A 27,589-nucleotide genomic window follows, 5' to 3' on the forward strand; every position below is an offset into this window, starting at 1 on the left:
TGTTGTTCAGTGTGCATATGTATTCAGTATCCCCTTGTCCTCCTGAATGGGAAACAGGAAAAAAAATGCGACTTCACATGATCCGTACGAGTAAACGATAACTTGATTGATTGCTTGATTAGGAATCTCAAAACATGATGTTTGCTTAATCAGGTACATGTTCCTATCTAAAAAAACAAAAGACAATCCACACAAGAACATAAATCCCAGGTTCTGCTGTAAGAGAGTATTGCACAGAGAATGGTCATGGTTATCAAAGAAAGATTCTTGTCCTCCTCACTCAGTCAAGTTTGTATCCACCTTTTTAACAACTGTCAATCCTTAAACGTGACACAACCACTAAGGTCTCCTCAACCTGAATTAATGCATGCATTTTGAACATTGTTTTGCAGTGGAAAAATACAGAAAAGAAAATCAGATGATAATACACGTTTTAATAATGTCAAACCTGCATTATGCACAGTGTATGCATATGTTTGGAGATGTCAACCCTACCACAAATTGTGGATAAAAAAAAAAAAAAACATACATTGCTTTATGCTTACATGTTATAACAATCGTGTGCATTCATCCTAATGCAGAAATCATGATATAAGGACAAGTGCAAACCTTATCTACAGACTTAAATTACCACATTTGAAGAGGATGTAGAAAACATTCAGATGTAACCAGTAAAAACCAACAAGTAAAACCACAGCAAAACCTGAATGCTGAAACAATATAGGTTAAAACAGAAATTGAAATTACATGGAATAACATTTGCAGAGGTTATAAAGACTTATTTTACACTTCAATATGTACTTAAAAAGTGATTTTTAATACTTAATTGCTACAAACTAAAACATGCATTTAATGTACTTCCATAATTACAAAAAATATTAAGTGAAGGGTTTTCAAATCACGTAGTGGGAGTTGTGTCTTACAAAGCAACAGGTGTTCTACAAATAATCACCTCAACAGTGTGTTATGATTGATTAAATATGAAGGTCTGGGACATTATTTGTATTCTTCAAGTACTTGCATTTGGTTTAAAGATAAATAGTTCAACGTCATATTGCAGCACAAGGAATTCAAGGAAAGTATTAGTACAAAAAAATTGGAAATGTTAGGTTTTCTCATTAAGAAATTGCCTGGGAAATGCTAACAATTTCAGTTTATTGGTATATTGGTAATATATCAATATATATTAGTTAAACTGTAAGTTTATTTAGTTAACAAAAAATACTTTCAAAAGGTATGGATTCCGTATTATCACTACTTAAGATTCCATCTCAGTCCCATAATGCATTTTAAGGGATTAATGCATTAGTTTAAAATAATGTGAACTATAGAAATCCCCTAATAAAAAATAAAAATATATATTCAGAAATATAGCTATGGGGAGAATTAAAGATTGAGGAGATTAAATAACTCCTGCAGTTTGGTCAGCATTTGAAAACACATTTGTGTGTTTATAGAAAAAAACACCAGCAGAGTCAAATTGAGTTTTAGAGGCCACTAATTCAGGAAATATGAACATTTGACCTGGAAAACAGGTTTTGGTCAGTTTGTCAGTGGTAGCACTGACGTTTGCTTTTCAAAGACATGAGAAATAGTTTTTTCGGCTGCTGCCCATCAAGCTCCTGTCCAGGTTGGTCCGTCAACAACATGTGAGCTCTAGCAGCTCCTCTCACTGCTCTCTGTCAGCCTGGCTGCTGCGGGTGAGTCCTTGGCGCTGGCATGGGCCGCCGATGACAGGACCTCCTCGAAACTTCCCCCACTGTTGCTGGATCCTCCCACCTTGGACTGCTCGTAGACCACGTGAACAAGGAGAAGGCATATCAAAGCCATCTTTTGAATTTCTCACTCTATATTCTATACAATGATCTGTAATCATTTTCTACTTACTGTTAGATAACTTTATATTACACTGTGTAAAATGATGATGTATAATTTGAGGGCAGTAGGAATGAGCATTCTTAAGCAAATGTCATCATTACTACCAGTAGAATTGACAATCCACTGCATCATTGCAACACAAACTGTTTAATGTTTGCTTTAATTGCAGTAATAGTGTAATGCCATAATTCTAGTATCGTATGCTGATTCTACTGTACTCTTGTAACCCTCAATAGTACCCTTGGATAAAGGTATCTGACAAATTACTGAAAAATGGCTAAGCAGAAGGATAGATAATTCTATACATAAAAGCATCAAAAGCTTTTTGAAATAAGATCAGGTGATAATGATTGAACATAAAGAGTCATTGGAAAGTTCAAATGACTTAGCCATGACTTTTCATTTTCTACAAGTACCATGACTATGTAACTGTTCAAACAAACAAACAAAGAAACGGGCAGCAAAGCCTACTTGGTCAACACACCATAAATCAATAATTTCAAGCAGCTAAGAACAGTGTTGGTGTTTTTCTGGCAAGGATGAGGTGAGAATGAAGGTGTTAGATGAGTCATTAATGTGACCAGATAAGGGTCACAGCTATGCAGATAAGGGCTCCCTACACTATACCAACACATTCAGATTCTGCCTTATTTATAATATGTCTTACCAAGGCTGAGCCCAAGAGAACTGCCATTTTGGATGTAAATATAAAAAAGATTTTTTCTACATGTACAGTACTGGTCAAAAGTTTTAGAACACCCCCATTTTTCCAGTTTTTATTTCAATTTAAGCAGTTCAAGTCCAGTGAATGAACTGTAATGGTACAAAAGTAAGCGCTAAACTGCCAGATTACCAAAAACAGGATACCAAAAACTGAAAAATAATCTACATTTCACTGTGTTACTACACCCTCTGTGGTACGCGCAACTCCTGTGCATAGAAGTTACACTGTATTCCTACAGTGTACAGTGAAGGGTACACATGGGATTAAAGAGAAGCACACGGATTTGGTGCCCTTTTAAGGGTACCAGAAGGGTCTGTCAGCTTAAGGGTTTCAATTTTGTTAAACAAAACGGTTCCATGATTTATTTTTTATCTCCAATAGTACACTGAGACATTAAACTGCGTAAATTGCAATAAAAAAATTGAGAAATTGAGGTGTTCTAAATCTTTTGACTGGTAGTGTACTTTGGTAAAAAAAAAAAAAAAAATCCCACAGCAATATGCTAATAAGAGCAAAGTTGTAGAAATAACCTGATTTCCTTTAGGGAGTAACAGCCGTGACTGCTAAGTGTCATCTCGACTAGAAATGTGTGCAACTCATAAAAGCTAACCTACCCTCACATGGTACCTTGAAGAAAAACATATACTTTAATATATACAAACATATATTTATATATTTAAAAGTTTGCTCAATTGGAGTAGCAGGAGTGGCGTAGAAGCTCACAATTTGTAATGTGAAATTGTCAGCTCACCTAATCACTGTGATCTGTATCACAATGTGAAGAGCGCTGTAGGCAGCTATAGCACATTGTCTGAAGTCTTTCATGAGGAGTTTGTAAGGCTGAACTTAGTATGCCACTCCTCCATTTACCAATTGATTTAATGCAAACTTGTACCACATTAATTATGCAAGAAATAATAATGAAGGTAGCCAATAGCATTAAATAACTATATATCACATATAAAAGCTCTTACAAACATGATTTCCTGGTAGGTTACTGAAATTAACAGACTCCTCACAAAAAATAAAATGTAACAAACAGACTCACACAGAGAGCTTTGGAATAGATTCTTCAGTCGTGTACACTCCGAGTGAGAAAATGGATAATGGCAAGTGTTCAAACTGATTATGCATCTAACTAGACAGCATTTTTTGGGGGTATTTCTTTAAATTTGAGCTTGGACATGTGATGCAGAGAGGCAAGCAATGGAGTGTGATGGGTAGGCGGCCTTACGAGTCAGTCAGTGTTAAGAGACAGGCCTCATGGATGGAGAGTGCAGAGAAGGAGTATATTTTATATCAGATCACTAATGTTAACACTTATCTAGAACTGGACCGAAAGACAGAAAGGGTTGTTTGCCTTACATTCAAAATTAAACAGCAGTGCGGTTTTGTTACAGTGTCAGATTAGGATCCCTACCTTTCCCTTTCAGGCAGTGTCAAACACAAAGACTACATTATAGGGATGGCAAGATTCACCGATTCGCAACGGTGCATCGGCATAAAAGCTCACGATGCGATTGCCCAGATCACAAAGTGTACACCAGATACAATGTGGGATGAAATCGCGATGCATCCTTTCTAACATTTTTGCATCAGTAGAATCCGATTTATTTATACATAATTATGTGTAGGCGAATGCCTTTATTATTTAGAAATGTGACCAATGATTTGTGACCAATAATTTTATATTTAGATAGACTCTGTTTCTTAAGCGCGCTCTCATCTCCACTGCTGTCAGTGGCCGATCCTCGTCTAGTCTCTCGGCCGAGTTTCGCGCGAGTCGGAGGCGTGCCCGGGCGAGTGTTATCATGTAGGAGGAAGAGTTACACGTTCCTCCGAATAGCCGTAAATCCAACACTTCGGAACTTCCAAGAAAGATGAGCAATTCGACAAGACCCATGTAATTTGCAAGATATGTTGTGCTGCTATATAAAAGTGCACAGGCAGCACGACTAATTTAGGTACTCACCTGAAGAGGCGACATGGTATTCAGCTATGGCTACAGTGGCTAGCTCCACTGGTACCCCTAGCACGCCCCGCTGGCTAACAGCTCTTACCATCCCTAGTGTTTACAGCAGCTTGTGACTCCCAATAATAGTTTATCTTTGTTTACATTCAGAGAACATGTACAACAGGGAAGAAGGACTGGTTTAAGGCAAAGTCCAGGCCTGGTTTTATTTTATCTTTTGTAAGAGACTTTGTTTAATATGTGAACAAAAAAAATAACTTTTTTAGTTAATTTATGATTTGCTGTCTGACAAAGAAATAAATCATTATGTACCATATTAAATTGGATAGCATCATATTATTTTGGACCGCATCGTATCTCGTTGAATCGCATCGTGTCCAATCGCACTGCATCGCAATAGGGGTGAATCGTATCATATCATATTAGTAGTTGCTTTTATGTATCTTTACTGTATCGGATCATTGGCAGTGCATCGAGATGTGTATCGCATCATCCTCAGTGATGGAGATACACATCCCTAGTATATTATCTTGATTTCTAAAGATCACTGCTCACCTTTAAAGTAGATACTGTGGTTTCAACCTTCTCTTCAAATGACTTGAAACTGGGAGAATTTCTGGAAAATAAATTATAAAGTAAAATTATACTTTTGTTTACATAACAACACTGGTACAAAAGAGACAGTTTACACTATTTCACAATGTTGGTCAAGCAGACAATCATTTCCTCTACTCAGAATTCAGAATTTGCTTTTCCTCTATCCCATTACAGTATCATATTATTACTCTATTTTTGTACAATGATTATCCTTAAGCTTACCCCAAAATACAGGGCCCCTTTGATGTAATAGTATTTCCAAAACCACGCGGATATTGTGTCAGAGCTTCACAGAATGATTTAGCAAAATGTCAGTGAAACTTTTCTCTGAGAATACCAGCTGTTCTTGCAGCACACATCATTTATGAATCAGTACATTAAGTAAATATTAGCTTTAATACTTTTAAATGCCTTTCAAAAGGTCACACAAAAAAAAAAAACATTGAAAAGACATGACAATTATATAATAGGTACTTCACCTAGTATACATCATATTTTCTGTAATCATTATTTTTAAACACAAGGCTGAAAGAATGCAAAATGTGTTAAGAGTTTCAGTATAGTGTATAAACAAAGCAGACACTTAACATCTGTGACTGAATCTTATTGTTCACACACAGAAATCATTTGCTTCTTTACCTCATAGCAGGCATGCTCATGGAGTGACGGATAGAGTAGCTGCTCCGTGTCCGCATTTATGGGGTGAAACACAGGTTAAGTCATTATAGTGCCCTGTCATGTAGTTCATTCAAACACAAATTGCAACAAGAACACAATCAGTGCACTTTGCTCTTCCATATGTAATTTTCTTCTTTTTCAAATCTGTATTTTTCTCTGATATTTGCTATTGCTTTCAGGGTAAACTAACAGACTAAAAGGAGAAACTTAGATGTCTATGTATAGTGCACAGACTCTCTTGTAAAACATAAGACCCTCACTGGGTCACTAAAATATGATTTGAACTTATGAATCTAATTTTTGTTATTGCAATATATAAATCCGAACTAAGCTCAGCTGAATTAAATGCACACTGTAAACATTTAACGGATTTCATTTTGTCAACACTGATCTCATATTAAGTCAGATTAGACCAGTCTGTTGTACTGCGGTCTTCTACAGCTCACGTAACTAATATTCGACTTTTGGTTGATCTCAGTTCTTTTTAAAAAAAGGAACATTCCGGTTCAGACAGAATAAATATGGAATTAGTAGAATCTACAGAATACATATTACATACTGTGGTAAAAGTGTAAATACAGTAAGGACTGTTATGACCTCAGTTCTTCTATTCAGTCAAGAAAGTTGCATTTTATTTACTTAATAGTGGATTCTAAGCTGAAATGTACTCTGCAAATAAGTATATGTAAAGAATTTGGAAGGATTCAAAAATCCTTTACTTCTTTACTGCCTTTATAATCTGCTCCAAAAGCCATTGCTTCAGTATTAAAATGAAAACTGCCTAACACTATGTCAACTCTGGAAAAAGTGTGCTGTAAACTGAGAGCCCCTTGGGTTGATATTTGAAGTTTTATTCACTTTTTCCAGGAATTTGTGCTAAAAAGTAGAGCATTTCATTAAAAGCTCTAAAGTAATTGCTTTTTTTTCTTAATACACAATACATGTCATTAAAAATGTATGAGCCAAGTGGCAACTTGTAAATAATAAAAAAGCCTCCATTCTGAAGAGTCTGCAGCCAATTATTTGCACGCTTTGTGTAGCCTCTGTGTTTTTATGCAATACCACCACACATTTTGCTGATTAAAACACTGATCAATGAAATGTAACACAAGGGCACTGATCCAGATGTGAGGAAGTCATCATGACATTATTTTACTGCTTATAAACAAGACAGATGGTGGTAGATTACAGGGTGTGATTAAGCAGATTATCAATTCAACTAGTATTAGTGGAATAACTCCTGGGAGATCAGATCAATTGCACATACAAACTAGAGCTTTTCAAAGTCTGGGATACACAAAGGGTGTATAAAAACATTTTGTTTCCAAATACACCATTTCGAAAACCTCTTAAACTTATGAATGGTTAAAAATATGAATGGTTAATGTTGCTTGAACGTTCTTTTGCACAATCTAGAAAATGAAAACATAGTTCACCCAAACGTACCATTTCCTTTCAACAACATTGTACATCTTACCCGATTGAGTGAGATCTTTTGATGCATAAGAAAAAAAGAAAAAAGGGTAAGAAAGGAATTTATTTTCTACTTTTATCTACTTCCATCAACTAAGGGTGTTCACAATCATATTTTTCCCTATTTGTTAGATGCCCAATTAAAGTGATTTTTTTATTATCATCTCAAAATACCAATTCAATGAATGAATGAATGAGAAATACACAAATACAAATTATGAAATATTGGAAGTATCTGAAGCCCTTAAACTATGTAGGCTTTGTGGTCAAATATAACATTTCAACAGTTATTATAGCCCACACATAAGCTAGTAATAAAACAATAGAAATATGTAGCTAGCTATTAAGATGGCTAATTTTAATAAAATCAAATGTAGTGAAATTAGAAAATTGGATACATTATCCCCCATGTCTTTAATAAAAAAATAAATACATTGGGGAAGCATGATAAAAATCCATGAAGGGAAATGAAATGACTGGGCTATTTAATGCGTCTTTCAAATGTAAATTTTACTGAACTAATACTTGTTTGTTGTTTTACAACATTTTTAACAGATGAACAGCAATCTGCTAAGTATGAAAAATAATAATTTTTAATTTATAATGCAGTTTTATATAAATGGGCGGAGGGGTCAGTAACCTGTATATTCACTGCAACATGTGACCTCTCCCAGCAAAGCCAGTCTGTTTACACGTTGCTGTAATTAAACTGACATACTGGCCTTTTTGACTAGCCTCTTACATATACAGTACAAAATCAGAAGAGACAGCTAATTAAATCATTGCTACTCAAACCAGGCTCTCTAGACAGGAACAAAATAAAGAAAGGGTTAATTTGACAAATAAGGAATGCCTACTTTTCTGAATAAGATTTTACACTGGAATTTCACAAAAGCTTGACACAGGCATTTGTATCACCTTCAGATAATAACCCAGAATATGTAGGAGCAAGTTTAAAATAACACACCATGTTACACAGATATGCTGCCAAAAATTATATATTATATATCATACAAGAGCATCAACATACATGCAAATTCTCACGAAAAGCAAGCAAACAGAAACACACGGCAAAATTGTAGGTCTAAATAACTAATTATATCTATCTAGGTTTATGATACATATAATACAATTCATGTGTAAACCTGTAGTGGGGGCCTGAGTTTAATATTTCCTGTACACAGCCACAATGCCACTTTAAGCACCATAAAACACTGACGGTGAAATTCATACAGTGAGGGAAAAAAGTATTTGATCCCCTGCTGATTTTGTACGTTTGCCCACTGACAAAGAAATGATCAGTCTATAATTTTAATGGTAGGTGTATTTTAACAGTGAGAGACAGAATAACAGCAAAAAAATCCAGAAAAACGCATTTCAAAAAAGTTATAAATTGATTTGCATGTTAATGAGGGAAATAAGTATTTGATCCCCTATCAATCAGCAAGATTTCTGGCTCCCAGGTGTCTTTTATACAGGTAACGAGCTGAGATTAGGAGCACTCCCTTTAAGAGATTGCTCCTAATCTCAGCTCGTTACCTGTATAAAAGACACCTGACCACAGAAGCAATCAATCAATCAGATTCCAAACTCTCCACCATGGCCAAGACCAAAGAGCTGTCCAAAGATGTCAGGGACAAGATTGTAGACCTACACAAGGCTGGAATGGGCTACAAGACCATCGCCAAGCAGCTTGGTGAGAAGGTGACAACAATTGGTGTGATTATTCGCAAATGGAAGAAACAAAATAACTGTCAGTCTCCCTCGGTCTGGGGCTCCATGCAAGATCTCACCTCGTGGAGTTTCAATGATCATGAGAACGGTGAGGAATCAGCCCAGAACTACACGGGAGGATCTTGTTAATGATCTCAAGGCAGCTGGGACCATAGTCACCAAGAAAACAATTGGTAACACACTACGCCGTGAAGGACTGAAATCCTGCAGCGCCCGCAAGGTCCCCCTGCTCAAGAAAGCACATGTACAGGCCCGTCTGAAGTTTGCCAATTAACATCTGAATGATTCAGAGGAGAACTGGGTGAAAGTGTTGTGGTTGAGACCAAAATCGAGCTCTTTGGCATCAACTCAACTCACTGTGTTTGGAGGAGGAGGAGGAATGACCCCAAGAACACCATCCCCACCGTCAAACATGGAGGTGGAAACATCATGCTTTGGAGGTGTTTTTCTGCTAAGGGGACAGGACAACTGCACTGCATCAAAGGGACGATGGACGGAGCCATGTACCGTCAAATCTTGGGTGAGAACCTCCTTCCCTCAGCCAGGGCATTGAAAATGGGTCGTGGATGGGAATTCCAGCATGACAATGACCCAAAACACACAGCTAAGGTCCTGGAGTGGCCTAGCCAGTCTCCAGACCTTCATCCCATAGAAAATCTGTGGAGGGAGCAGAAGGTTCGAGTTGCCAAACGTCAGCTTTGAAACCTTAATGACTTGGAGAGGATCTGCAAAGAGGAGTGGGACAAAATCCCTCCTGAGATGTGTGCAAACCTGGTGGCCAACTACAAGAAACGTCTGACCTCTGTGATTGCCAACAAGGGTTTTGCCACCAAGTACTAAGTCGAAGGGGTCAAATACTTATTTCCCTCATTAACATGCAAATCAATTTATAACTTTTTTGAAATGCGTTTTTCTGGATTTTTTTGTTGTTATTCTGTCTCTCACTGTTAAAATACACCTACCATTAAAATTATAGACTGATCATTTCTTTGTCAGTGGGCAAACGTACAAAATCAGCAGGGGATCAAATACTTTTTTCCCCCTCACTGTATATAAATACAGGACTGAGCTATAAGCCCTTGAAAAGCTTTCAAACAGCATTAGTATTTCCAGAGGAAATAATTATCGTAAATATCAGTAATGCTGAAATGTCAGGATAATTAACTTATCAGCAGGCCCTCCCAAACTAGAAATGACAGGGTACAATTAGTATTAGGTAAATCATTTGCATTCATATTAAGATAATTTCTGACAGTTTATTGTCCTCCTGTCATCTGTAAAACATCTTTGGTCCTGGGCAACACATGCTTTAGGATGAAGCAATCTCATGCTTATAAAAAGCTTGCCAGTGACAGCGCGTCAAGCTTTGCAAAATGCTCCCTGGGCTGGAATTATGCAACTTCCACTAACATGTTATTGCCATTCTGTGAAAACAACAATAACAGCAGCAAACTTATGACTTTCATCAAAGCACTGGAAAACTATGATCTGAACAAAAGCACTCTGTAAGATGCCTTTATGTATTCCTTCACAGATCCCAAAGTGTTTAATAATAAAGCACCTGTCTACTATACTGAAGGGTCAACCCTGCTGGAATGTTAAGAAGTCATGTGAAGCTAAAACACAAACACTTCCTATACCACAAGAATCCCTAACAGGGAAATAGGGCATGAAATATTGAATGTCTAGACAGGAGATAAAATCCATTTGAACTCTGACCCACACTGTCCCGACTGTCACCACACTGTTATGGATTTCCTGGTCCAGCAAGAAATGTCCCTGGCATTCCACAGCTCTCAGCCCCACCTTATATCATTAGCTTCCAAGTCCTAAAGTAACCTCCCTCAGCCCCACTTAGCTCATGAGATCTGACAAGGTCAGGCGCATGGTGTGGTTCAGGTACCGGTGCTGTGTTCCTTTTAGGCCAAGTGTTTAAATCATAGATGAGGTGTTTTCCAGGCCAAGTGAGTATCAATATAATGAGCACTGATACTACATGTAGCACTGGTCCCTTAAAGGGTATCACATTCCGGCAACATTTCAAATGTATTAAACAAGCACAGAGAGAAAGATTAATTTCTACAGAAAGCCTCAGAATTGTAAAACCACACACACACACACGCTTTTATTTGTACCTCACCTTCTGGGGAACATAAAGTCAAGCCCATATATGCTAGAGTAAAAACATAAGATGTTGTCTTGAGATTATTCGTCAAATAACAATAGCATTTTGTAATGACATTGATACTTAATGGGAAGCATTTAATAATAATAAAAAACACAACGAGTCAGTGTGTGTGCCATATTGTATTGACTACAGGACATAAATAAAAAAGGAGAGGCTAAGCAAAACACATTCAGTTTCAGTTCAGATAAGACTAAAATAAATTAATGAATGGTTACCAACACAACTATACTTATTGGTGAGGTGACTGTTATTTGCCTTTGCTTTTCTGCTTCATGCCTTTACTGATATTAATTCCCTATCTTCCAGTTAAAGTTGTTGAGTTGCACTGAGGCATCTCAAATATTTTTTTTAACTCAAATTACATTCGATTGTTTACTTACATGTAATTCGTAATAACCAAAATAAGAACTGCTGATCTTCTGGACTAAATAACAATGTTTTAATCATATAGTAAATGATCCACAAAATTGTACTTGATCTGCATTTGAATTAATATTTGTTCATAATTAATATTATTAACTAGAAACTATTATGTTTTTTTGCAAAAATACACAGTATGTAGAAACAGCTACATACAATATTATATTTCCACAATATCTGCAGCATTTTGCAGAAGAATTCATTATGTGAATAGGCACCAAAGGTTACTACAGTCTAATTCACCGTCTTTAATGCACTGATCCTTTGATGCACTACCAGGATCTTATTCAAATCTGGTCCACAGAAAGCTGATTAAACCGTCATGTTACGTAACAAAAACATGTTCCTGTTAAAGACTAACTGGGTACTGATAACAACTGTCAGGCTTCAAATGTTTCAAATGTGTGTTAAATAAATAAAAAAAATACAAATAAACATATCCTAAGAGTGTGCTTGGTAAACAGGAGAATATCCATTGTTTTAAAAACACATGTTGTGGTAATAGGTATTAAAAGTTTAAAAGTGGTATTTAAAGATCACAAGATTGTAAATAAATTGTACTGGAAGGTAAATCCTAGCTATTACAAGAAATGTACAACAGGGGGGAAATGTAACGGGTAATGATGTACATTTTTAACACTTGAAATGCATACCTCATATCACCAAATTTCCTACTGATTGCAGTGCCTACATTGTTCAAAGCTGCTGTAGCCTTCTGTCCCGCTGTGCTCAGCGTCTCCTGTGTCTTTTTGTACCTGCACAGAAACAGCACCACAACAATCACTGTAGAAAGCATGGTATGGCAAAGCTTTAGAAAAAAAAGGTGATAATATACATATATATACAAATGTTAACTAACAATTACATTTTTAGACAAGTAAGAGGTGATCTTCCGCTCTATCATGAATACCATACTGACTCTAGAAGAGCTGAAAAGGCAATTCTAAAAAGGAGAAGATTAAAATGAGTACCTGAAGTAACAGACCATTAGAAATACATGCTTGGCAGTCATGCTTTATCCCATTTTATTGGACTGGAGATCTGCATGTGAATGTATCTTAAAAAGGAACAATATATCGCCATCCTAATATAATCATATAAAATGCACAAACAGAGGCAAAGCACTGCTACACATTTACAAAGAACTTGTACAAAGAGTCTAGCTGTGTTTAGAGAATGACCTACAATACATATTAATTATTGAACTACTTTAAAAATACAGAGACAGAGCAATGTTCCATGGTCTCGGTTTACATTTGACACCTTGATCGGTCTCAAATAAACAGTACAACATAAATGATTCTCCAGACTTCCTACAGCAAGGGGCTTTAACATGGTGAACCACCAGTGTCTGCATCCGAAGACCTTTCAAACGCAGTTTTAGACACGGGCTCGCACACATATCCTCCCCCACAACACACAACGAACCACCAGACAGCCATCTGCCACAGGGATCTGTGGCTTATATCTTCTTTGGTTGTTGCATGTCATGACCAGAAGGGATGCAAATAACATGATTACTGTACCATTTAAATAAACTGAATTTAATTTGTTAATGTTTCTCTTTTTTTTTACTGGGCAGGGTTTCCAACTTGCTGCATCTGGTCTCTTACCTCATTTTGAGTTAAGGTTTATATCCATATATTATATTAACATTTAAAAATAATCTGTGCCCCAAATTGCACTTTTTGGTAATGTGTTATGTAGATAAATGGCAATTAAAAAACATAATTTAGGCTTCTAACTAATGGGCAATTCATAATCTGTTAATAGTCTGTTAATATGTACCAAGATTTTTTTCAAATCCTATTTGTATATCACTATAAGCTGTAATAAATAAAATGAATGTTCAATTGAGTTCAGCAGAACAGAAGATGATGCAGTTCAGGTTGAAATGATCTTTCGGATACATGATTTAAGTAAAGCACATGAATAAGAAGAACCATGACGTTGGCCCCATGTCTGTCTATCTTGCTACTCAGTTTAGTGACCCTGGAAAATTGCAATGATATTCTGGCAGTAACTCTGGAACTCTGTGAAACAAAGAAACTGAACAGTATGGATGCAGAATAGTTCAATCCAAGGTTTTATTAGTAAGAGAATGTTGTAAGCAATACTTTCTGCTGTGCGTTTTTAATGTCTTGGCCTTAAAAAATATTCTAATGATTTTCTCCTTGGTTTCCTGTCTAAAGAGCTGTCTGCAGCATGGCGTTCACAGCCACAACCCCTAGAGCTTCTTACAATGCAATGCATTAGACATACAATTTGTAAGTAAAATTCTACCTCACAGCAAAAAATTGTTTGAATGCAGTCAGGATGGCAATCAATTTCCCTCTCACAATAGACATGAAAGCTATTTTACAAAGAGCCAGTCTCTTCAGGTCACAACACAGCGATCTTTTCAGAAAACCTTTTGATAAGTGGGGTTTGAAACGAATGCCATATTGGGCTACCATTAATGTAGAATAATGTCACATTTGTGACATTTATTTTTCGGTGTGATGAATTAAACATGTTTTGTGTTGCTAGGATGAAATAAATGATAGCAGTGATATAAAATGTTTGTATCTATTTTTACAAGTATATTGTTTACTTTATATCCTATTCATAATCACATTCATAATTCGAGTAACAAATGGGGCAATGTACAGTAGTTTTAATACTAGCTTTCTATTGATTCTGAAAAAGATGAGCTCCTCAAATATGACTACTGGGTTGAATCAAAACACAAGTTCAATCATCACAAACGACAATCTCAAGCTTCTGAAAGAAATAATCTGTGAAGCTCTGAGACGTGTCCATCAGTTTCAAACAGACCCTCAAAAGGATCTGATGAAGCCATTGTTGCAAGACATTGATGGCTAGGTGAGTAAGCTAAACAAGGGTCACCTCTGTGTTACCATTAGAAAACTAGTCGACCTACATCTTTTGGATACTAGACAGAAGCATCATAGCATTACTGGCAGACATACAGAGCTCATATATGTGAATTGAGGCATAATTAGTGCAGATTGGTGGTTTCTTATCAAGGTGTAGTTGTTTTGGTTGATTACAAAATGCTACCCAATAAGGATTGGTAAAGCTGTATCTACTATAAGGCTAACAATGCTGCTGTAATTCTCATTCAGCAAAATGATCCTGATATCTAGAAGATCACGTGGTATAATAACAATCACAATTACAACCGTGCAGGCTTGACAAAGTTCAATTAATATTAACATGCAACTGTAACTGTGTATTGGCATTCCTAAAACTGTAATTGTTTAATTCATAATCAAAGTTGTAATGGATCACGGATCTTGTACTGACCAGCCTAAATAAAATGTTCATACTGAAATCCACTATATCTTCTATCAGACATCGCTACTTTTGCTCTTTCACAGTATCCAGCATAAGTTCTGCAGCTGTCACAGAACACCTCCATTATATACCACACCTCATTCTTCAAAGCAAAGTTGTTAATCAGTTATTAGTCAAAGATGTTAAAAGTTATTTTCTGTAGAAAAGGGAAATCCTGAAAGATTAAGGTCCTTTGAATAAGGAATGTAATGTATGGTACAGAGAAAATTAATACATTTTTCATCCCCAGTTTTCTGTTTCTGAATGATCACGGAATGCATCAACAAGTAAAGTAACAAAGAAAATAAAAAGCAGACTAAGGGATTACAGGATTAGTGTTCATTACAGTGCAATGTGTCCATTTCATGTATCCATTAGGAGTCACTGCAAATGTTAAAATGGAGGGAATGGTAAAACAATGCACCTTTGTGTGGGGAATAGAAAATGATTAAATGCAGGTACTCTGACAACACCTGGGACACTTTTAAAACAGCTTATTAAATATAGAATCAGCTTGTAGCACAAAATATTCTTAATAATTGAAAGAAATATAAGGGTATCAGAATATGATAAATGTTCAAACTGCATTTACAAAGGGGATAGAATGTATGTATTTATTTAAAGTCCTTTAATGAATATTGAAAAATTAAATGAAACTTAAACCTAACTGTCTGTGACTAATTATTGACTGGTTAATAAAAACAAAAGGAGCCATGGTGTATTTATGAGTGAATCCTCTCTAGGTCACTGCTCTGACAACAGCAGCCCACCTGAGCATGTGGCTGCCTCTCCATGGCAACAGTGATCTGAGAAGGCTCATTAAAAGGTGACCAGCGGATAACTGGCCTGCTGAGTCACACCACGCTAACCCATTAGGACTAATTTCTCAGGCACACCGTACCTTCTCAGTGAAAAATGCATTCATAATGGCAAATTAGCCCCTTAGCATGTTAAATGGAAACCAATTTACAAGTAATTAGGTTTTATTTCCCCAGTGAAAAAACATAAAATCATAAAACTTGACAGCTCAGATGCTTTACTGAAGATTGATTCCATTTCAAATGTAATTAATATTTCTGGAAGGAACCAGAATAACTGTGTTTGGGGAATACATTGTTTAGTTCTAAACACAAACAAACCAACAAAATAAGCAAAGCATGAATTAATGAACAGACAATTTTTTTTTTTTTTAATTATGTTTCATGTGCACAGAAATGCAAGATATACACTTGAATGATGTGTTCTTGAGTAAGAGTCATTAGTGCTACTGTCAGCAGTTCACTACTGTGAGAAAGACATTCATGAAGTAATGATGTCATAACTGGGCTTTATTTCGGCTTCATGAGACTGTCAAACTTTGCTTCAATAAAGATGAATAGAAGGAACATGTACATTAATGCTTATGAACCTAATTTCTGCTGACAGTAGTAAAATTACCTTGAGGCCTTTTTCTGCAAGTGCTATTTATTTATTCTACTTTGTGAAAGCCAGATTCAACTAACCCATGAATTTGTGCAGTGCAGTATTTCAAAAGCACCCTGAATACTCCCAGTGTATTCAAGTAAATTGTGCAGCACATTAAAATACAAATTAGCATATTTACAAATTTGGCCAAGGTACACTCATTCTAATATATATGACTTATTTTACACGTTGCCTCCCAGCCACAATCAACTATGAAGGCCCAGATTTGAATCTGCCATACATGGAAAATAGTTCCCTACCAGAGGCATCAGACAACTTTCAGCCTATTTTTTTAAATCCTATATTTTAGAGAGATAAAATGTTGCACTTTATACATTCTTCTATCAATGTAAAAAAAAAAAAGTATTATTATTACTGAGAACAGTTTTCAGTCTACTAATCCTTGACTACTGTGGTCCTTTAACCAAAGGAGATGATACTTACGCTGTGGATGTCTGCATCTCATGCCAGCTCTTGCTGAAGTTCTGTTTCAGTTCATTTAGCGGGGTGATCCCCAACTTCATCTTCAGATCTGCATGGTGCTTCTCTTTGGCAGCCAGCACTTGCTTCAGGGTGGAGATTTCTTCCTCTAACTTTTTTTTTTTTCAAAAAGAGAGTGATTAGGCCTATTAAAACAGAACAATAGTGGGTTCCTGTTGGCCTGATAAGACTAAGAAGGTCTCCTGTCTGCATGTTGTATAGAGACACAAGAAAAGTAGCAAATGGCAAAAAGGAAGTCAGACTTGCTATTTCAGCACTAGAAAAATAACACCGCCAAATGACACCGACAGGTTAACTGAAGCTGATAGGGGTGAATTTTGTGATGGTGAGGCCTTCAGACCTTGTGAAGATAGGTCAGGCTGTGCTACACTACTACAAGCTACAGTGTTCGATACCAGAAGGTTAGATAGAATTAGCCATGGCATACAGAAATCACAGAGCCTTTCAAACAGACTCAAAACCCCATGAATAGGTTCCTATGCCAAAAAATATTTTCCAGAATTAAACCTCTAATAAAACATCTTAATCTCCACTTACATGCCTTGATAGGACTGCAAATGCAGATCACATATTTTATATATTCTATGGACTAACTGTGGCCTAAGATACAAATATGTATATATAACTCCATCACTGCAACTGCATAATGTGGGTGCTTTAATAACACAATGAGATATAACCGCATGCATAAATAGAAAAGCATAATTATCCACAAATCGTAATACCTTGATTAGCTCTGTTTCTATTTCCTCTCTCTCTTCTTCGGAAATACTGTTGGTCAGGTCAACCTCTGCAACCATGTCTTCATCTACTTCTCGTAGGGGTTGGGTCTCCAGTAGACCTAACGAGTAAAGCATCAAGAAATGGTAAAGAAAGGATACATTTTCTGGAGTGCAGTGCAGCACAAATGAGCAAAGTAAATCTCAGAATCCTCACCAGATCTCTCCCAAGAAAGAAGCAGCATAGAAGGGTTATAAAGAACCAAAACCATGAATCACGCAGTAAGAAACAAAACAAAAAACATGTTCTTAGGTTTCCTTCAAACTGGGAGTCATTCTTCAAACAGTTCAGCCATGACAACAGCCCACAACCGAAGCAATATTAAAAATGCTTGTCTGGCTTTTGTAAATCTAGTAGATCTGGTATCTATTATCTGGGTATAACATCAATCTAGTACTAGTCATACTGATCATAGAAACAGTAGGATTATAATACTCTGAACAATCTAAACATCCCCTTTTTGTACTGCATCCTAGGTGACAACACAATAATGATCAATTTAACCTTACAGCACAAAGCTGTGCACCTCAAAACAATCACAGAGTATCTCACTCAACAAGTACATTTAACATGTAATAAAATGCAGCTTGCAATCGAAGTATATCCTGCAATATTTCCACCTACAGTATACCATATATCAGTCACTCAAGCACTGGAATGTACCTAACATTGAGAAGATCATTTTCTTTACAACAGAAAAGAGTAAAAGCAATTATAATGTTAGTCTTGGTGTCCACATTAGTGTGCCATTATTAAAACGAATTTGATTCAGATGTATGTATTGGATATACAGTATATGAATATTTTGCAGAACCATACTTTTTAAACCACCTTTAAATTTTACTAGTATTGATTTCATGTTTCTGCTGGTCAAACCTCTGCTGGTATGAAAAAAAAAAAAAAAACACTTATTAATATCCAAACAACCTTTTTTAAATGACCTTGTTCTGACACAATGGCAGCATGAGAATTAATCTCCCTCACCATGACCTGACTGCATTTTAAACACGCTTCTTATGTTTTAAAACACTGCAACACTAGACTTCAAGGAGCATCTACTGCCAGCCTTTTCTGTAGCTTTTTGTGATTCAGCCTACCATATTCCAGTACATCTATTTTTATAGAGACCTTATCAAAGACAGCTAGAAAACAACCTTTACTTCAAACATGCAGATGGCTCATCACACCAGATGCACATTTCTGCTTCAAAGAATGAAACAAATATAACTTTTGATTTTGGTAAATGAAAGACACTTTCATATAGAGTAAAAATAGTGTCTTGTAGCTGATATTATGGTGTGTACTATTGTGAATGTGGTCTACATCTACATCAAAACAGAGAGCCACTGATGTGTAAACTGCAGCTTAATAATAATAATAATAATAATAATAATAATAATTATTATTATTATTATTATTATTATTATTATTAACACTACAACAGTAATACAAGCATCAGGTAAAGAAATAATACACTGAATGACATGAAAAATATAACAAATGGCCAGGGCAAACTCAGCGGTATGTGTTAGTCGGTTATTGTCGCTTCTGGGGGCAGCATCTTTCACCACAAATCCAGGTTCATTGAAGTGTGCTGGGAATTATGGGAGTTTATGTAACTCCTCTACATTTACTCCATTATGCACAAAGCATTTTGGTAGCATCGTAAGTGCAATTCTATTTTGATCCTAATTCCTTGATTGTATGTGCCAATGCTGGATTTCTGCTTCTTGTAGAAAATGTATGTATGAAATGTATGATTTAATACTAACTAACCTTCTTTTCACATGGTGCTGTAACTTGCTGTGGAGGGTAGCCTCAGCATTTAAGTTTTAATTAAAGCATCCAATCAATAGAAACCAATCCTCTGATCTTGAAAGGTATCTCCTGATACCTCTGCATACATTCAGAGGTGTGCTTGATGTATGAACACAAAACCTCAGATTCAATCTCTGTGCTAATCATGGGAAATATTACCAAACAAGACATCCTGTATGCAGCTCCTCCTCAGACCAATCAGACTCAGACCAATCAGATTTAATCTGCACTGCATTGCATTTTGTAGAATTATCAAAACTGTTGGATACAGGACTTTATAATTAAAAGCAACAATCAAACAGCTGCAGGACTGTAATCAGGGAATGTTAGAGTTCTGATTGCATAAAGAGGATCCTAATGGTTAGCTCACATCAAGACAGTAATCTGTTTATCAAATCACACATTAAGTAGATTTTCCAGGAGTTGTACTCCTATGCATGGTATTTTTAGCTTTTGGGAAAGATATCTTAATAATTAAGGGAATACATGCAAGTGATTTTGGTAAATTGAAATACTTAAAACTGAATTTGAAATGTATGTGCTACTGCTTTTAAAATATATATATATATACTTATGTTTTAAAACAAAAAATTAAAGGTGCATATTAACATTTTAACTATCAACATTAACAATCATAACATTATCTGTGAATGGGTGTCAAGTATATAACTTTTAATCTCTTACGCTGGGTTCAAGGGCACTTGAAATCTACTCTGCAGTATTTCCTGAAATCTGCAGCCACAATATCAAGAGGAGAACAGTCATGACTTTTCAATGAAAAACTGGAGAAGAATACGATGCAACTAATGGTAACTAAGGTTACAGAGGCTGCAGAACAGAATGTAATGTGACTGACTGTAAAATAATTATACTTACCAGCTGTGATCTTGCCCCATAATTACAAACCTACTCTTACTAATAGCAGACATAATGAACTAGAACTAAGCAGGATAGGGGAAAAATGCTTTCCTTATTGGTTTGTCAATGGGAAAATAAAGAGCATACTAAATTCAGTGCTTATAATATCCATTGATCAAATGTGATAATAAAAACTAAGTAGGGCATTGCGTTCGAATACGTCCGGCTTTCTAATGCTGCACTTCAATCCTCCCTGCACAAGATGGCAATGTACTGTGCTTAATAAACCACTCATTGATCTAAAATCTCACTATTAATTGAGATGAATAAAGGAGTCTTTTTCATTAAGGGGCAATGACGCGTTGATTAGGCGGCAGAAGCTACGGACTTATTTAAAGGGACATGCAATCCGTTATTGTAGGAAAAGATTATTTACACGTTTTAATTTACTATTAGGAACACATTATCTGTCAACAAAAGAGTTATCCTGGAACAATTTATATTAAATACTGAATGTATAACATAAATGTTACATCAAATAAGAAAGACAATTTATTATATTATTATTATTATTATTATTAATAATGCATGGTTGTTCACAAGCATAATATTAAGTGGCACTTGCAGTAAATGTCCCGTTTATTGGCCGATATTCTTCTATTAAATGTATGCATCTTCAGTTGGTTAACCTTGCTTTAGGTCAGAGATAGACGTTGTTCTTTAAAAGTCTGGCAATAGGAAGAAACTTCTTTCAGCACTAACAGAACTGAAAAATGACAAATATTCTGACAAATACCGGACAAATTCCTTTCAGCCTTTCATGTTAAATTCAGAAATTATTCTTCAGATTTACAACTTTGCACACCTGTAAGCACTTTGAATAGTTTATATACGCCTTTGTTCCTTTTTTATTGTAATTTCGGTCTTAAAATTAACTTCAAATATGTTAAAAGATTTCACAGTGCCACCGATATAATTCACAGAGTAACTTTATTGGCTAATAACTACTTCATAGTCCTTAGAGAACAAACAAAATGAGCAAAACATACTAATCTTTTGCATCTGGGTCACACCACACTAAAAGGGATACAAGTGTTTCATAGAAGTCAAAAAAATAGAATTAAGTAGGCTATTTTGCAAATTGTTCCTGTCTGTTAAGTAGTTTGTTTCATCTCAAAAATTCCTCAACCAAAGAAAAGATAATACTTGCAGAAGTTGTTTTTTTGTTTTTGTCATCCGCATGAATATTGATGTTTTGGATGTAACGGGGACACAAATATCTATAATTCATAGTAATGTCTCACTCATAGAGAAACACCCATCATATTTCACACATTTAATGGGTAGGGTATTATCCTGGTCTACCTTTAGGAAGAAATGGAGCTTATTTCCATCGAAAGCAGAAGGCTAATATTTTGATACATGGTTCAAGTAACTGAATAATTAGTTGAGCCATAAAATATTATTCATGATAATAAGACATTTGTGGGCAACATGAAAATGTCTTGGATGTAACTGGGACACGACAATGGTACACACATACTATCCAAATGGAAGACTCATCAACACAGAGGATTGAAAATTCATAATGAAATGTGTAATAGGAAATGAGGTAAGGAAATTAAAATGTATATAAAAATTACTACGAGTGCCAGCACGCCATCAAGGCAGCGACGTGATTAAATGACCATACACGAGTTACCAAGTTTAGACACCCTACTGTGGTAAAAACAGATCATAAATTTTGATTTAACGATTATGAGTTAATCGAGGATGTAACAAACTAAATGGCACAGGAAAACTTTGCAGATATTTAGTATATTCTCAGTGAAGTACCAACAGTTTGTTTTCGATGTGGTTTAAAAGGATAGAATGAACTATGCCCAAAAGAAAAAAAAAAATGGAGATTCTGTAACCATATGGCATCAAGTTTTGTGTTCTGAAGAGACTGGAACTTTTAGTCTAAAATGCAAAGCGGTTTAAGTTTGGATGCACAATGATCACCATCCCTATTGTGATGTCTACTGTGGTGGGGATAGCATCGTGTTATGGGGATTTTTCTCTTTGGCAGGGACAGGGGAACTTTTCAGGATAGAAGGGAAAAATAATTGAGCAAGCTCAGAAAAGTCCTTAAGGAAAACCTGCTGGCCTCTGCAAGAAAGGTAAAATTGGGAAGTTCACCTTTCAGCATGACGACCCAAAGCACACAACCAAAACTATACTGGAATGGAATGATGGAACAAAAAGGTAAATGTCCTTGAGTGGCCTAGTCAGAACCCTGACCTACATTTGCCATGACTTGAAGATTGCTGTCCATCAATGTCCCCAAGGAACATGACAGAGCTGGAAAAGTTTTGTAAAGAAGAATGGTCAAATATAGTAAAATCTAGGTGTGCAAAGTTGGTAGAGACAGACTCACAGTTATAATTGCTGACAAGGTTTCCTCAACCAAGTATCAGGGTGGTGGAGACTTATGCAATTATGGTATTTCAGTTTTGTGTTTTGAATATATTATTTTTTTCACAATAACTTCCCCCCCCCAAATATTGTTTCGAAGAAAATGGAATCTTTGAAAAGCTAAAGAAACAATTTCTGTTTGTTCAAATCTGAATCATACAGTGACTCATTTGTTGTTTGAATGCATAAGCAATAAGTGAATGTATTCATATGACTTGTAAAAGAATATGCCCATGGTCAAGAGACACAAATAAAACAAAAATCTAGTGAATCATTTTCCTGTTAATCATGACCCACTTCACATTTCAGACCTACATGTAAATGCTCTTCTGTATGAGAAAATACATACTTTTAAAATCATATCAATATATCAATTATGGGAATCTATTTTATTTTACTTTGATTTAAATCTATTTTACGTTTAGTCATTAATGTTAGCATTTCTCTGTATTTACACTTTTGTATAAATTAAACTTAGAATAAGTCGGATTATGGTATTTAAAATAAATGTGGTTAAGTAAAGTTTGATTTATAACAAACATATTTCAAACTTAATTTCAGCCCATGTGTTAATCAATAGGACAATCACAGGTGGATTTTCTCATTTAATGGCAAAGGTCAAGAAAAGAGCCTGAGGTGAAAGTGAAAGAGGGGAATTTGCTTTCAGTCAGATATTCAGGCCATGTGGTCTACCTGGCCAAAAATTGGCACCACCTAGCCAAACAAATATGTGAATGCCGAAAAATACAAGTTTTGAAATACAAGCGCTACGGCAATCACCCCCTCCCCCATGGGGTCAACGACTCTTCAAGAAACCCCCCATGCCGATGATTCGTAAGCCTCCCCCACAACTGTAATTTTCTGGGGGAAAATCCAAATCCAAAATACTTCTTGCCAGGTATGAACAATTACAAATCTATCTGACCAACTGTGCTGTGCCCCATTTTTGCAACCTGGAAGATTAAAATTAAAATCGCATGCTGAGATTTTTCCCTGGGGCTGTTTTTTCAAACCTTTTCATCTATATCTAGATTTAGAATGCTATACTTTTATCTGGATCATTTTGGTATATTTTTCTCATGCAAATGCAATTTCTGGATTCCTGGCAAAAGCCTTTTCTGGAAAAACAAAAACGAAAAAACAAAAAAATTCCAGTTAAAACTGACATCAATCAGAAAACATGTTTTACCATTCTAACATATCTACCAATGCATGTTCTTCATAGACATTTGCTCTGCAGGTTCCTTAGCACTCCGGTGCTATCAACATGTCTTATGGAGGTGGATAGTAGCATTAGGTTACTCCACAACCATGCTACCCTTAAAAGACACGAGGATCAATAAAAAGGGGGTTTAACAACCCAGACGTAATGACAGTTGATCCAAGATGCTATAGAATCTAGGACCCCGTTCACACTTATTAGGCCGGCCTGGCCGCCTCAGACTTAGTCCGGCTTTTCTCAGACACCCCGTTCACTCTGGCGGGTTTAGGAGCCTCAGTGCGTCACACATGCGGGCGAAAAGCGGCCTAAACGAAATGCATGCCGGGAATAAACAGCTCAAACAACCAGTGAAGCAGGACATTACGTCTGCTTACAGGTGTGTGCGATGTGTTTATAATCACGACCTACTAATATCGATTGGCTATTGTTCGGTTCTACATTTTATTTGAAAGTAATCTGAACCCTTTGCAGCCGAAGCTTTCTAAAATAATTAAAAATGTGCTGGTTCAATGGGGAATCTAATTCATATATTTCCCTTTTCAAATGTCTATCTTCGGTTCTGCAAGTTTAAAAGTGCTGTTATACAATTCACCTGAAAGCATCTTTATTAGCACATCTGCATTAAATCACAAGAAATCGTGTGCATTAGTATGCAATCATATGCATCCTATAGTCTATAGTTTTATCCTCCGTCAGCAGCGCTGGACACTTCCTGCGGTTTGTTTTTTAACTTTTTATCTTCCATCCACATTGTAAACAGAACTTTAATTTCTGCATCGTCCCAGTTTTTACCTCTAACGCCGGCATTTGTGATTGTACTGCTCAGCTCAATATAACTGCATTACGGATTGGATAGTAAACAGCTAGTCTTGTATTAAAATGCACTGATTTGAATGGAAACCTGCTTCGGTTAAATTTATATCGTTTTAATGCAAAATTCAGATAATTAATAAAGTTATGGTCCCGTTCACAATTTCACAAAGCAATTTCCACGTGTAAAATGCATACTGTTAAATTTCAGACTTCAATCATACTTAGTGCAAGAACAAACAATAGCATGTTTACCAGCTACACACTTTTATTTTAATCGACCGAGTAGTTTGAACTGTTTACATTATAACTCATTACTTAGCCTAGACTTTTATAATATATATAAAGATGTGAGCTAGTGAAATGTATCAGTACATTTAAGGCTATAGGTCGATATGACATTCAAACAATAGAGACAATACTGTGTATCCTTTATTCCGCGTCTCTCAGATATGCAGTCTCTGGGGGCGGGGCTTGAGTTGCGTCACACGCTGACGCTTTTCACCCAGCCCAGGGCCCGGCACGTTCACATATACATTTAGGCCGGGTCAAAAAGCGGGACTGGGCCGGCCTAAATCTCAAGTGTGAACGGGGTCTAGGGCTGCAGCTATCGATTAATATGATAATCAATTATTCTATACATAAAATAATCAAATATTCGAATAATCACAACAACAAACACATTGTTTTATTACCAGTGCATTCTTATGGGATCCTGGTATCAATATGGCATCCTATTCTTGAGTTCGCCGAACTCTGTAAATACAGGGCTCTGATTGCCCTGAGGAGGACTGGACATTTTACATTACACTTAACTTCAACTCCAGACGAAAAAATGAAAACCTTTCCCAGGTACCACATTTTGAAAAGAATGATAATTATTGAATGTCTGAAATTACTTTAAAATGTAAATATATGATAAATGAAATACAAAAAAAATTACCAAATTGTGTTTTTCATTACCCCTTTATGCTCCTGTGTACTACATATCCAGGTTCAGTAAAGAGATACGTGCAAGGTTTTTTGAACAAAGAAAACAATGCAAATGCATTTTTTTGTTTACAATATTATACTTTATAATAAATAACGAACTTAAAAAAAAAAAAACACTAAAATGAAAATAAAAATATGAAACAATACACTGAAACACTAATAATACACAATACACTGGAACTCATATGAAAATAATAAACAATACACTGAAACGCAGCATACATTTTGTTGTCTCAAATTTGCATAGCAGTTATGCTAATCAAATATAATTTTGCTTAGCAACACGAGTTGCTTGATTAGCAATTTAAATTGGTCTAAAGTGGTGGTTTTTTTATGATTTGTTCTCATGACATATGATATGTGCATTCTTATCTACATTACTCTGCATGCATTTGTGAAATCTAAATTTGCATTGTTATTTAATGCTTGCATGTTGCAGGTGTGTGACTGTAGATAATATCCTGCCCTATGCTCATCCCTGTACCCAAGTTATACCATAAAGTCTTCCATGCTTCTCCTGTAGTACTAGTGTAGTCAAGCCTTTCCAGAATCATACACAGTACTATCCATCTCTGCTCACAGACCCTGAGTCTATTTCTTAAGTAATGCTTTCATTCACCATTGCTTAGGAGAGGAACTGGTGTGCTAATACAAGTTTTAAACTCTATAGATGCATAACATTCAGCATCAGACCCAATGCAGATCATGATATCTGTCTTGACTAATAGTTATGCACTTGAAGTGACTTTCAATACAACTTCTTTATTTTAACCCTCTGAGGCCCCCCATTTTTGCCTGATTTTACTGTTGTCATATTTTTACTTATAACTCTATAACTACAAAGGCTAGAGGCAAGTATCTGATATGGAAACACTCAGCACAAATTGGAAATTCAGAAAATAACATAAATGATTGTGTTTGCCTCACCAGAGCAAAAGCGCTTATAAGAAAAAAATGAATTTATTGTAAATATAACACTTTTTTTTAGTGCTCAAAGTAGACTTTTCACACTGGACAGTGAAACTTCAAAGTCTTATGAACTTGTGAAAAAACTACTCAAATCTGACCTCCAGAACAGAAATTACAACAACCGGAGTAACTATATACAAGTAAAAAATAATACTAAACAGGGAAACAGAATTCCAAACATCTGGCTTTTGAATATTGTCACTTTAGGCCTTACATAGACACAGGCTATTCTTTACAAGAGCTCCTGTCTATGTTGATGCAGTGACTCATCTCAGCCACCCCGCCGCCATGGCATTTTATTCTTGCACAGAGCACACTGTCAGTGGCTATCATAGTGCTGTAAACAGACTCGGCATCTATTATTTGTTTTTGAAGGGTAATGCGGTTTATTTTTTGTGTCTGCTTCCATTTTTCTACGCTGTATTTGTTTTTCTTGCTGTATCGCGTCTTTCTGATCTGTCTGTGAATCGCATCTATTCTGTAAGCGCCCTGTCTCCCCATGTGCGCCCTGTGCCTCACACACAAACACATAGCGCAGCGGCTCGGACATGGACGTGTCTGGTGTCATTAGAAAGCTACAGCCCCACACTGTATGAGTGACAGACCCGCTGGCCAATGAGGGACGGGATTCGGGTAACAGGGCACGGAATGCGACTCCCCTCTCGGGCGTCACCAAAACAAAAAACTAAAAAAACAAAACATATGCATTTCTTA

The 27,589-nt window shown here is 36.1% G+C and overlaps 1 protein-coding gene across 4 annotated transcripts in view; it reads right to left on the bottom strand.

Moving 5' to 3' along the window:
• Positions 1-414: 414 nt before the first annotated feature.
• The window catches only part of tpd52l1 (tpd52 like 1), a 43,289-nt gene continuing 16,114 nt past the window's right edge, over positions 415-27,589 (bottom strand). For 2 of the 4 annotated variants that reach the window (XM_066699754.1, XM_066699776.1), the window contains exons 2-8: positions 17,694-17,809; positions 16,912-17,060; positions 12,318-12,419; positions 7,327-7,341; positions 5,811-5,849; positions 5,130-5,190; positions 415-1,785 (exon numbers count right to left, since the gene is read on the bottom strand). In XM_066699754.1, coding sequence (XP_066555851.1) covers positions 1,657-1,785; positions 5,130-5,190; positions 5,811-5,849; positions 7,327-7,341; positions 12,318-12,419; positions 16,912-17,060; positions 17,694-17,809 — 611 coding nt within the window. In that variant the 3' untranslated portion in view covers positions 415-1,656. The remainder of the gene's footprint in view (positions 1,786-5,129; positions 5,191-5,810; positions 5,850-7,326; positions 7,342-12,317; positions 12,420-16,911; positions 17,061-17,693; positions 17,810-27,589) is intronic. The other 2 variants (XM_066699760.1, XM_066699768.1) reach the window with 2 other exon arrangements.

The sequence above is a fragment of the Amia ocellicauda genome, chromosome 1 (assembly GCF_036373705.1).
Source record: "Amia ocellicauda isolate fAmiCal2 chromosome 1, fAmiCal2.hap1, whole genome shotgun sequence".
NCBI classification, from domain to species: domain Eukaryota; kingdom Metazoa; phylum Chordata; class Actinopteri; order Amiiformes; family Amiidae; genus Amia; species Amia ocellicauda.